Source organism: Emydura macquarii, unplaced genomic scaffold (assembly GCF_026122565.2).
Source record: "Emydura macquarii macquarii isolate MOO-44397 ecotype Brisbane River unplaced genomic scaffold, CSIRO-AGI_Emac_v2 contig_1386, whole genome shotgun sequence".
Classification (NCBI taxonomy): domain Eukaryota; kingdom Metazoa; phylum Chordata; order Testudines; family Chelidae; genus Emydura; species Emydura macquarii.
In genome coordinates, this window is record NW_027131523.1 from 456413 (window position 1) to 469511 (window position 13099).

A 13099-nucleotide genomic window follows, 5' to 3' on the forward strand; every position below is an offset into this window, starting at 1 on the left:
TAAGTTCCTGGAGGGTGGGTCCCTCAGTGGCTCTTAGCCAGGCTGGGCAGGGATGGCTGTTTGCCAGAGGCTGGGAATGGGCGACAGGACGGATCACTCTGCGATTAGCTGTTCTGTTCATCCCCTCTGAAGCACCCGGCATTGGCCACTGTGGGACGCCAGGATCCTTGGCTAGATGGACCCTTGGTCTGCCCCACTGCGGCCGTTCTTATGAGCGGTCGGGAGCCAGAGCCGGGCTGCAATCGGGGCCGCAGTCAGGGGCAGAGGCGGGGCTAGAAGCCAGGGCTGGGGCTGGGGTCGGAGCGGAGCTGGGGGCAGAGCAGGGCAGGGTGACACTCCCTTCCCACCCCCTGTGGGGCCTGGCCTGGGCCCTCGGAACGTTGCTCCACACCCCCCAGAGCGGCACGCCCCACAGTTTGGGGACCACTGGGTTAGAGAGTCCCCCAGTTGCGGGGCGGGACTTGACCCTGCCTCTCAGCCAGTGGGTTAGAAGCTGGACTGCAGCAGGGTGATTCTGATTGGCTGGCTCCCCTCGCCCAGGTAAGCCACCACCTGGTTGGGCGTGGCTCGCCTGCCCTGCCCCCGACACCTGCCATTGGCCAAACCCTTGTTACCCATAATCCTTTGCTCCGGCTCCCAATCCCCACCATCTTTCGGGGTGGCCCAGAGCAGAGGAGACGCCTGATTGGACGCCTTGTGTGTGGCTGACGCTTGATTGGCCAATTCAGGCAAAGAGGGTGCCCAATGAGACACATCGAGTAAGGGCGAGGCCCGATTGGCTGCCTCTGACAGCCGTGATGCCTCATTGGCTGCTTCAGGCGAGGGTGACAGCCCATTGGAAAGCTCAGGAACAGACAACGCCCAATTGGCTGCTTGAGATAGAGATGAGGCCTGATTGGCTGCTGCTGCCCACCGCGCTGAATTGGCGGTAAATGCTGCGTTCCAATTGGCTGGGCCGGACAATTCAGCCACGAGGTGATTGGTCTCTGGGTCCTCCTGGGTGGGCATGGCACTAAGCGGCACGTGCTGATTGGTCACTGCCTCCAGCGGCTCTGGGGAGGGGTCTGGGTTGGAGTCACAACCCACCAATTGAGGTTCAGGCGGGGTTTTCCCTGCACAGAAAGACACAGACCAGCCTCACTGACCCCTCTCCCCTGGCGCTGAGATGCAGCCACCTCTGGGGTGGGGCGTGGGGGGCTGGGTATACGGGGACCCCTCACTCAGCGCAGAGATGCAGCCACCTCTGGGGGGGGGGGCGCAGGGGCTGGTTTTACGGGATCCCTTCAGGTCTGTCTGTTTCCTGGGAGCTTTAATGAATAAGACACAGAGAGAAATGTGGTCCGTGCTGAATCCCTGCCCTTCCCATCACCCCTCCCATCCCCCCCCACACCTGTTCCCACCCTGGGGACCTGCCAGTGGGAGTCAGAAAATTTCCCCAACAGCTGAGCCAGATTCCAGCCATTTTTCACTTCACTTGTTCAGCTATTTTCCCAGCTTGGGGGGGGGGGGGGGGAATTGGACCCAGAGGCCCTAGTGAGGGGGGATAGAACCCAGGAGTTCTAGCTCCCAGCCCCACCCCGCTGCTCTAACCCACCAGCCCCCACTCCCCACCCAGAGCCGGGGACAGGACCCAGGAGGCCGGGCTCCTGGCCCCGTTACCTCTGCGGCGTTTGCTGCACTCGGAAGCCTCGCTGGCTAGCATGTACGCCAGGGTGATGATCCGGTGACGGTCTCTCTCGGGGGGTGGGGGAGACCCCCCGATCTGGTGCCCCCTCAGCAATGGCTCCGTGTGGGTCTGGGTTGGCTCTGGCCCAAGGTCGGGGGGGTGAGTCGGAAGGGGGAGCTGGAGAGGGAATTTTAGGAGGGGGAGTGAATGGGGGGAAGCGCCCCCCCAGGAATCCCAGCCTCGGGGGGACCCTCCACACCCCACTGCCCCCCACAGCAGAACCCACATGGTAACCCAGGAGTCCTGGCTCCCAGCCCCCCCCACTCTACTCATTAGACCCCACTCCCTTTCCACACTTCTCTCCCACAGCCGTGATAGAACCCAGGAATCCTGCTTGGCCCGGGGTGGGTGAGATGTGGGGTTTACTGGAGTTTTCTGGGGACCCCAGAAGGGCAGTGGGTGTGGTCTTGGGACATGACCCCCCCCCTCCTGCCAGCCGATCAGCCCCTCCCCCGTAGGCTGCGTACCCACCCGGCTGGCGCTGGCCCGGAGAGAGCCATGGTGCCTCTGGCCTTCCCGGTGCCGGCGCATCCTCTCCAGCTGCTCCTGGACGCTCATCCGGGGCCGGTGGGGACCAGGCGGGTCCGGCACGATCACCTGGGGTGGGGGGAGAATTGCAGCCCAACTGCCTGCAGGGAACCAGGCGTCCTGGCTCCCAGCCCCCACCCGCTCTAACCACTACACCCCACTCCCCCCCCCAGAGCCAGGATAGAACCCAGGCCTCCTGGCTCCCAGCCCCCCCTGCTCTAACCACTCCAACCACTAGACAACACTCCCTTTCCAGAGCTGGGGGGCAGAACCCAGGTGTCCGAGCTGCCCTGGAACTCCCCCTTGTACCCCCATGCACGGACCCCCATGTGTTCACATTCCCCCCACTGCCCCGACTTAGGGGCCCCCAGGCTGGCTCCGGGGAAGGGGGAGCCCAGCTACCTTGGCTGGGAGCTGCTCGGTTTTCTGCTCCCAGGGCTCGTGGGGGGCTGGGCTGGGGGTCCGAGGCATGTGGGGCGCAGCCGGCGGGGAACCGAGACCTGTGGGGGGAGAAGGGGTTAAAGGGGCGGGAATACAAAGGGTTAACGCTGCCCCTCCTGGGGTGGACGCTGGGGGGGTGGGGAGCCGCACCTGGTACCGCCACCTCGGTCTCCGGCAGGGGGCACCTTCCATCCAGCTCAGGGGACCCGGCCCCTCTTCCAGTGGGGCTCCGGGGGGGGCGGGGGCTCCAGGCGTCTCCCCTCCAGGCTGGGCCCTGATCCCTGCCGCCAGTGGGTGCGCCCTGCGGGGAAACGGAGAGAGAAACCCAGGCTGGGCTGGCGGGGGGGGGCTGCGGGTCGGGAGTGGGGGGCACCGGCAGGGCTGGGGGGGGTCACACTCACACTGGGGAACCCCCCCCCCATCTCCTAGGTAGAAGGACTGTGACCCTGCCCCAGACACTCATGAGAAGGGTCCTAGCCAGGCCCCCCTGGACCCAGTTCTCCCCCCTCTGTCCCCACCCCCGGTGCTGGTTCCCCCCCCCTCACCCTGAACAGCGGCTCCTGGTTCTGGCCCCCTCCGTCCGGCCCCATGAGGGGCAGGGGGCTCTGGGCTGAGGCCCCCTCATGCTCCAGAATGAGGGAGGCAGCCGTGGAGAACCCTGCAAAGGACACGCGACAGTCTCAGTGACCCCCCCACACACATGGCGCCCGCTGCTGCTGCCCCCCACCCTGCCCCGCTCGCCCCCACACAGCGCCCCCTGGCGCCGCCCTGGGGCCCGCACCTAGGCACGTCCTGGGGTCCAGCACGGGGTAGAGGGCGGGGCTGGCTCGCAACCCCGCAACGATGTCCTCGATCATCCACAGTTCCTGCTGGGCCGCGCCCTGCTCCTGCGGGCACAGGGCAGAGGGGGACGGTCACGGCACAATAGTTAGCGTCGGACGCCAGCACCGCCTCTCGGCCCATCTGCCCCGGCGTCCCATCCCCGGTCAGCCCCACGGGCCCCTCTGCCCTGGTGTCCCATCCCCGGTCAGCCCCACGGGCCCATCTGCCCTGGTGTCCCATCCCCGGTCAGCCCCACGGGCCCCTCTGCCCTGGCATCCCGCCCCCAGTCAGCCCCATGGGCCCCGCTGCCCTGGTGTCCCATCCCCGGTCAGCCCCACAGGCCCCTCTGCCCTGGTGTCCCATCCCCGGTCAGCCCCACGGGCCCATCTGCCCTGGCGTCCCATCCCCGGTCAGCCCCACGGGCCCCTCTGCCCTGGCATCCCGCCCCCAGTCAGCCCCACGGGCCCACCTACCCCGGTATCCTGCCTGCTTCCAGAATATCTACCTTGTCTATTGGATCCAGACAGACCCGGTGGTTCTCCCAGGCTCCTTGTTTCCCAGCCCACGTTGCCCCGTCCCTATAGCCAGGGCTCATGACTAATGCTGAGAGGGGATCGTGCCCCCTGCTGAGACCTCCACCCTGCTCCCTGCCCCCCAGCATCCCCTGCTGAGCCCCCCAACTCCCTGGAGCCCAGCGCCCTCCAGAGGCGTCTGAGCAGAGTGACGTACCTGGGGTTGCCCGAGCTGTCGGATCTGAGCCAGCCTTTCCCGCAGCGTCTGCAGCTCATTCTCCAGGGCAGCGTAATCTGCCCTAGCCCTCTCGCTGTCCTGAACCGGAAACCAACAGCTCGTTATACACGGCCCCAGTGCCAAGATGCAGCCCCTCTGGGGTGGGGCACGGAGGCTGGTTATAGGGAGACCCAACGCCAAGATGCGTCCCGTCTGGGGTGCGACATGGGGGCTAGTTATAGGGGGACCCGGCGCCAAGATGCGCCCCATCTGGGGTGGGGCACGGGGCTGGTTATAGGGGGACCCGGCGCCAAGATGCGCCCCATCTGGGGTGGGGCACGGGGCTGGTTATAGGGGGACCCGGCGCCAAGATGTGCCCCATCTGGGGTGGGGCACGGGGGCTGGTTATCGGGGGACCTGGCGCCAAGATGCGCCCCATCTGGGGTGGGGCACGGGGGCTGGTTATCGGGGGACCCGGCGCCAAGATGCGCCCCATCTGGGGTGGGGCATGCCGGCCACTTGTACTCACCAGCGCCAGGTCGCAGAGCCGGGCTCGCACTTGCACCAGCTCGTCCTGCAGCCACCTCTGCTGGTACCAGATTTTCTCCTCTGCCAGCTCCTGGCCTTGACACTCGTCCAGCTGCTGCCGGACCAGCTCCAAGGCCTTCTCCAGCCGCTCCTGGGGCGGGGGGGAGTCAGCGTCCAACCCGGTTACCCCGTGGATGGCAGGGGGCCGTGGGGGGGGGTGGGGAAGTTCCCTCCTCCCACCCCATTTTGGAGGCATGTGGGGAATCCCCTGGGACCCCCTTCCTCTGCTGGGTCACCCCTTAAGGATAGTTCTGCAATCAATGGTCTAATGCCCCATTTACCCCCCTCCCCAATGTCTGGGGCAGCCCCTGTTTTTACCCAGCACCCCCTGGTGGAAGCAGGGCGCTATTGCGATTGCCCAGCTAGACCCATGGGGTGCACTGGGACTGGATATCCAGGGACCCCTTGCCTGGCACCGGGATGCGGCCCTTCTGGGGTGTAGTGTGGGGGCTGGGTATCCGGGGACCCCTCGCCCGGCACCGGGATGCGGCCCCTCTGAGGTGGGGCGCGGCTGGTGATCCGGAGACCCCCTTGCCCAGGCCAGGGGGTGAAATCACCTTCTCAGCCCGCAGCTGCCCCGTCTCCTCCTCCAGCCCCCGAAGCAGCTTGTCCTGGCCGCAGAGTTTAGTCAGGAGAATCTGGGGCGGGAGGAAAGAGAGAGGTTGGCGGGGACAAGAAAACCGGCTCGGTTTGGCTGCGGCCTCCACGGCGCGGTTGCCGGCAGCAGGGGGGGGACTTTGCCGGCATGGGGCAGACGTGGGTTTGGGTTTGGGGCGTCTCGGGCCGGAAGGGACCCTGAGGAGCATCTCGTCTCCCGAAGCTGTGGCTGAAAACCCGAAAATACTCAGCTGCAAAAACCGGGAAGGGGGCAGGATGCCGGGGTAGATGGGCCCGTGGGTCTGATCAAGGGGGCAGGATACCGGGGTGTTCTGTGCACCCACGCCAGGGGGCGCAGGGATCTGGGAGTGTCCAGGGCATGTGTGCGAGTGACTGCGCGTGGGGGGAGAGACACAGACACACACACACACACACTCACATCCGTGTCGCTTTCTGGGGGCGCCAGCAGAGTCCTGTCCTGGGACAGCAGAGCCACGCTCCGGGGCTCGGGGGAAAAAAGAAAGCGTGAGGAGCAGAGAACCCAGGCGTCCGGCTCTCCCCCACGTTCCCCTCCCCAGTCCCGTGCCAGAATCCTGCTGGCACAGCCGCAGAGGGGGCTGAGCAGGGGATGGAGGGGGAAACTGAGGCACAGACAGCGGGGGTGGGGTGGTGGAGGGTACGTACCATAGCTCCCAGTGAAGTCCTCTTCCCCAGGGGGTGGGGCGGCTGGCGAGGGGGGGCAGCGGGGGCAGGTGGAGGTAGCCGGAGGAGGCAGAATGTGGGGAGACCTAGAGAGAAAGGGGGTGTAGGGCCGGGTCAGCGGTGGGGGGACGTGGAGGGCAGAGGAGGGGCAGGGGGGAGGGGAAGTTCACTCACCAGTCGGCCGTGGAGACGGGCACGGGGGAGAGCGCACACCGGGGAGGGGTAAACCCGGTCCGGGAACTGCAGGGGGGGAGAGAAGACGGGTCAGAACCGACCACTGGGGGGGGGAGCACCCCCTGCTGAGCCCCCCCTTCTGCTCCCCACTTCCCAGCGCCCCCCAGCGCCCTCCTGGGGCATCGGAGCCAGCCCGGACAGCCAGGGGAACGCGCCCCCTACGGACCCCCCGCCCCGCTGCCCAGCGCCCCCCAGCGTACCCGGCGGGGGGGCTGCCTCCCCGGGGCAGGTCCCAGCGTGGCCGTCTGTGAGGGGCTCTCTTCGGCCGGGGTCCCGGGCCGAGCCGGGCCGGGGCTGGGGTGGGGGCCCCGGGGGTAGCGCCCGGGGGGCCTGGCACAGGGCTCTTCGGAAGGCCGCACGTCGTAGCGGTCGCTGGGGGTCTGGGGGCGTCCCGGGGCGGCTCTGCCCCGCACGGCCCCGCCGGGGGCGATGTCCACCCGCCCCACGGGGGTGTGGGGCCGGGCCAGGAGGGAGCCGGGCTGGACCAGCAGGGGAAGCTCTTCGCAAGAGGCAGCCAGCTCGGAGGCGCGGCCCCTCCGCCGGCCCCAGGGAGGGGAGGACGGGCCTGGGGGGGGGGCCCAGCGCCCCCCTGCGCTCGGCGGGGGTGGGGGGAAGGGAGTAGGAGCGGGAGGAGCGGACGGAGACTGGCGGGGAGGGGACGGGTGGGGAAGGGTCCCAGGGCAAAGGGGGTCCCAGGGGGGCTGTTCAGACTCAGGGGGGATGGGGGGCAGGGGGCGGGGAGGGTCTGTGGGGGTCAGGAGGGGGGTGTTTGCCTGCCGAGGGCTCCTGGCCTCGTGGGATCTGGGAAGACAGCGAGCTGGGGAAAGAGGAGCAGAGATTAAAGGGTTAATGGGGCGGTGAGGCCCCCCCCACACTACCCCCCACCCCCACAGCGCCCCCTGCTGGGGTTGGCGGCTCTTACCTCGGGCCCCCTTGCTCCCGGCCGAGCCCTTCCCCATGGACCGGGCTGGGGGGCGGGGCGGGGCCACTGAGAGGGGGCCCCCCATCGCCCTGCACCCCCCAGCCCGTCGGGGGCAGGCTCTCCAAGGAGGAGTGGGGCCCGGAGAGCCGGGCGAGGGCCAAGGACTCGAGGCTCTGGGCCGGAGCCAGGTCGGGTGGGGGAGGCCGGACGTCCTCGAAGGCGGGGTGGAGACCGGCCGGGCGGGGCGCCGGCCGGCTGAACGGCTGGGGGGGCGGCAGCTGGCGTGGGGCAGGAGAGAGAGAGAGAGAATATTAACTACAGAACCCAGGAGTCCGGGCTCCCAGCCCCTCCCCCTCACTCTAACCACTAAGCCCCACTCCCCTCCCACAGCTGGGATGGAACCCAGGAGTCCGGGCTCCCAGCCCCTCCCCCCTTGCTCTAACCACTAGGAATCCTGCCCCTACGTGGTGCCGGGGTCACTCTCTGCCGCCGCCGACTGGCTCATGGCTCGGATCCAGCCGTTCATGTCCTCCTGCGTGTCAGCGCTGAAGTGATACGTCCGCATCCCCCGGTGCTCGGCCTGGGGCACAGATGGGGGGCGCTGGTTAGGGGTGAGGGGCCCTGACCATGGACTCCAGAGAGACCCGACTCCCAGCCCCCCCCTGCTCCAACCACTAGACCTCACTCCCCTCCCAGCGCCGGGGAACAAACCCAGGAGTCCTGGCTCCCAGCCCCTTGCTCTGACCACTAGACCCCACTCCCCTCCCTGAGCTGGGGTAGGATCCAGGAGTCCAGGTTTCTCCAAGCGGGGGACCCCGAAGGTGGACCCAATGGGGGTGGGGGGGCTCAGACCGGAAATACGCCCCCCTCCCCCCAGACTGACCTTGAACGTGAATTTTCGGCTTTTCCCCTCCCCGGGCAGCGGCCGGATCTCGTAGCTGGGCAGCAGGATGCTCCCCAAAACCGCCTCCTCCCTGCTGTCTGGGGGACCCCAAAAGGAGGGGGAGATTAATGGGGTGCCCCCTCCCTGCACCGCTCCCCACAGCACCCCCCTGCCGGGACAGGCCAGGGCCGGGGTACTGGGAGCTCCCCCCACCCCGCTCCCCACAGCGTCTCCTGCCGGGTGGGTTGGGGGCCGGTTGGGGGGCCGGTACCTCGGTAGTAGAAGAGACAGTAATCGGCCAGCACGAACCAGCGCCGTTTCCAGAGCTTCAGGCCGGAGCTGTCCTGGAACGAGAACCGCCCCCACGGCAGGGTGAGGGGCAGAGCCAGAGATGGGGGGGTGGGGGGGAACCCAGCACACCCCTCCTTTCCCATCGCCCCTCCAGGACCCCCAACTCCTTGTACCCCAATGTACCCGTCCCTCCACCCAGCTACCTCTCCAGGGAATCAAACCCTCTGCCCCGTTGCCCCCCCGCACCTCACATCGACCCCCCCAGAGCACCAGCCCCATGGCACCCCACTGCCCTGACTAACAGCCCCCCCATTGCCCCCAACCTACCACCCACCCCATCGGACCCGCAGGCCCCGTTCCCAGCCCAACCGCCCCGTGGAGTCCCAATCCCCCTACGCTGCCCCCCTCAAACTAACAGCCCCTCCCTGATGGCCCCCCAGCCCACCCCACCGAGTCCCCCAGGTGTCCCCTCCCCGCCCCGTCGCCCCCCCCAACCTGCCCCCCGCCCCCCACACCTGTTTGCACAGCCAGCCTCGAATCACGACGGGCGCGTTGGGGTCTCGCTTGATCGAATTCTCCCTTTTCCCGAAGGTGTGAACCCGCCGCAGGGAGCGGGCTGGCTGGGGGGGGGGGGGGGCAAGAAGGGGTTAATACTCCCCCCCCCACACACACACACAAACACACACACGCACCAGCTGCTAGGGGGTGCCGGGTTCCCATCCAGCCCTAGGGCAGGGGACTGGCTGGCTGGGGGGGGGCAGAGAATGGGGCACGGGGCCTTTCCCCTCGCGGGGGGGCGCGGGTTGGGGGGTAAGGTGGAGGCTGTGGGGGGGAGAAGAGAGGAGGGGCTATGAGGGGGGACGGGCGGAGTCTCTCCCTGCTGCTGCCCCCTCTCTGGGGATTCGTGGAGGCGTTGGGCCCTGGGGTCACTTCTTCACCTGCCCCCCAGAGACGACCCCCCCCATGGCAGTGCCCCCCCCACCCCACGCACCTTGGTGGCCCCCAGGCTGACGGAGGAGATGGTGAGGACGCTGCTAGCCTGGCTCAGGCTACTCCTGGGACGTTCCCCGTCGGCCATCGTGGCTACCGGCCGGGCTAGGCCTCGCCTGGAAGAGAACAGGGGCCTGGGACCTCAGGGCACTGCTGCGGGGAAGCTCGCAGCACCGAGGTCGCCGGCTGGGGGCACTGCTGCGGGGAAGCCCGCAGCGCCGGGCGGGCAGACAGGCTGGCATCTCCCCTGAGCCGGCGCGCAGGCTCCAGGGTGGCGCGTGGGCAAGAAAACAAGGCAGGAGCTGAGCCAGAGGCACTAGATTCCTGGGGGTGGGGGGTGGGGATGAATGGACCCATTCATGCCCCTGTCCTGGGCACTGGGATGGTGGGGGGGGGGGGAGACCCGGGGCAGAGCTGGGGGGAGGGGCATGGGAAAGCGACCCCCTAGCAAGGCGCCATGGCAAAGGCCAGTGCAACGCTGCGCGCTTCCCCGCAGCAGTGCCCCGGCTGGGGACCCCCGGCGCTGCGAGCTTCCCCGCAGCAGTGCCCTGGGGTGGTATTTCAGGGCCGGAGAGAATTCGATCTCGCAGCTGTTTCCTTCACCCTTCGGGATCCGCTTCTGCTAGCGAGACCCCGGCTTTAGGAGACAGGAAATAAATTAGAGACCCCCCCCCCCCCCGCCCCAAACCCAGCCCCCGGGAATCCTGGCACCAAGACATGGCCCCCACCCCCACCCCATATCCCAGCCCCCAGCACCCAGACACGGCCCCATCTATGTCCCATGCCCCCAAACCTGCCCTGCTGTCCCCCCCCTTACTGCTAGACCAGTCAAGTCGGGAGTCGAGGAGCCCAAACTCAGCGCATCTCCAGCGGGCGGGAGGGCTCAGCCAGGGGAGGGGGGAGCCAGCCAACAGACCCCCCTTTATCTGTCCACGGGCACCCTGGCCACGGCGCCGGCTGGGACACAAAGACCCGCTCCCTGCGGGGGCGCAGAGAGAGCCAGGAATTCCTGATCCGACACGGCTCGGCCCCACCCCGGGTCAGAGACCCCGGCAGGCCTGGAGTTAACTCGTTCCCCGACTGGGGCACTGCTGGGGGGGAAGCTCGCAGCGTCAGGGCCCGGCAGGCCCCAGACATTTAGCTGGAATTCAGAGCAGGAGAAAACTCCCTGGTCTCTCCCCACGGCAGCTGCATCCCCCCCACTCTGCCCCCCCCCCGCCACCATCCCTGAACGCCCCCTCCCCCTTGGCTCACTGCCCTGGGTGGAGCACCTCCGTCCCCCAGCCATCCTGCCCCACACCTTCCCCCACAGCTGTCGGGGTTCCCCATGGGGGCAGATCGGCCACCTCTAATGTACCCCCTTAATTCCCCGGCTGGTCCCTTGGCCCTTTGACACACGCCCCCAGCCTGAGTCCTCCCCCCCATCGTCCCACCCCCCGGCCAGCTGGTGCCGGGGTGGAACTTGGTATGTGCAACCCCTAAGGAATTTGCGCCCACAGCCCAGGTGGGGGGCAGACACACAACCCTCCCCACATTGATGCCAGCTGCTTTGTCCGGCCCCGCCCCTCCCCGCCTGCTCTGCAGCTAAGAAACCAGGAGGGATGGATGGACAGACAGACAGACGGGGGGGGGGCGGGGGGGGGGAGGAAGAGACAGGAAAGTTCCCGTCCCAGGCAGCTGGGAGGGGGGCTGTGGAGGGACAGGGCAGGGTTGGGGGCAAATTGGGGGGGGGGACAGTTCTTACCTGGCTTCCAAGGGGGCACTCTGGGGTCGGGGCAGCTTGGGAAGCCTGGGGGAGGGGTTAGATTCTCAGTGACACCCCATGGGCCCAGGGGAATCTTGCTGCCCCCCCCTCCAACCGCTCCCGGCCTCTGTGACTGTCTCCCCCTCTCCGCTTCCCCCCTGAGCTCCCCGGCCCCCTTCTTCACTCTGCCCCCCAGCCGGGCCGTCTTCCACCCCTCCGGCCCGCAGCTCTTCCTCCTCCTGGCCGGCTCCTGCGCTTCTCAGTCACCCTCCTCCTCCTCCTCTCACTCCACCTTCCTTTCTCCTTATCTTCCTCCGTCCAGCCACCCACCGTCCGTCCGTCCGTCCCGCTCAGCACCCTCCCTCGGTCCCCTGCACGCACCTCACCTGTCTATCTGTCTATCTGTCTATCTGTCTATCTCCATACCCCCGTCTATCTATCTGCCCCCTACACCCCCATCTATCTCTCTCTCTATCCCCTTCTCTCTATTTCTCTCGGTTGTTTCTCATCCCTCCGCCCCCGAGTTACTGCCCAGCGTCCAGTCTCTAGCTCCCCAGCTGAGCCTGGGACAAGGAGGGAATTGCTCCTCTGTCCCCTCCCCTCCCATCACAGCTTCACCAGGGTGGGGCGGGGACAGACAGAGCAGGGGGGCTGGGAGCCAGGACTGCCGGGTTCTACCTCCCCGCTTCCAGCTCTGGGAGGGGAGTGGGGCCTAGTGGTTAGTGCAAGGGAGGCTGGGAGCCAAGACTCCTGCTCTAATCACTAGACCCCACTCCCCTCCCAGAGCCAGGGAGAGAACCCAGGAGTCCTGGCTCCCAGCCCCCCGTTCAGGTTGGCCTGATAAGGGAGCAAATGAAACATTAAATTCACGGAGTTTTTGAAACGGAAGAAAAATAAGACCAAAAAGTGAAAGTGAAAACGAGGAGTGAAACCGGGCTGGGACCTGGAGCGTCAAGGGAAACCCCAGCTCGGACCCCAACACCACAGGAATCCCCAGCCACCCCCCACTAGGCCTGGCTTGGAAACCCCTTTGTTTCCCAGAGCTAGATAGGATCCAGGCGTCCTGGCTCCCAGCCCACTGCTCTAACCACTAGACCCCCCTCCCCGAGCTGGGACAGGACCCAGCCGTCCCGGCTCACACATACACAATGTTTTGTTCTGCGTTGGATTTAGTGGTGTTTGCAAGGTGTAGCACTGGACTGCATCTTTTATCAAGCACTGCATTGTGTTGGTTGTGTTGTGTGCCATGCTGTGTCACCTTTTGTGCAGCTCCGCCACAGGGTGTTGTGTTGTGCTGTGTGTTTGCATGGTGTGTTGAACATCCCCAGGCATTGTGTTTGCATGTTGTGTTTGTGCGCTGTGGGACTGTGATGTGTTTGTGAGGGGTTGTGTTTTGTGATGTACTGATTTATCTGTAGTGTTATGTGTGTGTTTGTGTCATACTGTCAAGTGTTGTGTAGTCAGTGTGCTGGGCAAGCTCGTGGATGCATTGTGATTGTGCTGAGTTTACGTGCTGTGTTGGCACTGCCTGTGTTGTGTGTTGCTTGGGTTTGTGTTGCCTTTGGGATTGTGGCAGGTGGCATGAGCACTGTGTGTTGCGATTGGGCCCTGGGGATTTGTGTGGTGTGGTGCTGGGTGTGGGGCTTGTGCTGTGCGGGATTGCATTTGTGTTGCAGGAGCCTGTGTTGTGTGAGTTTGTGTTGGGCATAGAGTAGTATTGTGTATTGTGTGTGTGTGTGCTGTGTGGAATTGTGTTGTATGTGCAATGAGTATGGTTGTGTGCAGGCTCTGTTGTGTGCATGGTATTGTGGTTGTGTTGTGTGTGCACTGGGCAGGGTTGTGATTGTGACTGTGTTGTGTATTTGCTCTTTTGTGTTGTGTGTGTGTTGTGCTGTGCGTGTG

At 66.4% G+C, this 13099-nt stretch overlaps 1 protein-coding gene across 1 annotated transcript; it reads right to left on the reverse strand.

Annotated features, from left to right (window-relative positions):
* Positions 1 to 1655: 1655 nt before the first annotated feature.
* PLEKHA4 (pleckstrin homology domain containing A4) lies at positions 1656 to 11331 on the reverse strand. Its single transcript, XM_067552408.1, is given in 23 exon segments — positions 1656 to 1753; positions 1756 to 1843; positions 2198 to 2323; positions 2657 to 2754; positions 2846 to 2996; positions 3241 to 3353; positions 3477 to 3582; positions 4247 to 4345; positions 4776 to 4925; positions 5392 to 5472; positions 5871 to 5936; positions 6116 to 6142; positions 6145 to 6219; positions 6308 to 6373; positions 6568 to 6933; positions 6935 to 7184; positions 7290 to 7544; positions 7754 to 7869; positions 8173 to 8270; positions 8444 to 8516; positions 8979 to 9083; positions 9455 to 9569; positions 11198 to 11331. Coding segments are annotated over 22 exon segments (2694 nt in total). The 5' UTR covers positions 9542 to 9569; positions 11198 to 11331.
* Between the last annotated feature and the right edge of the window lie 1768 nt (positions 11332 to 13099).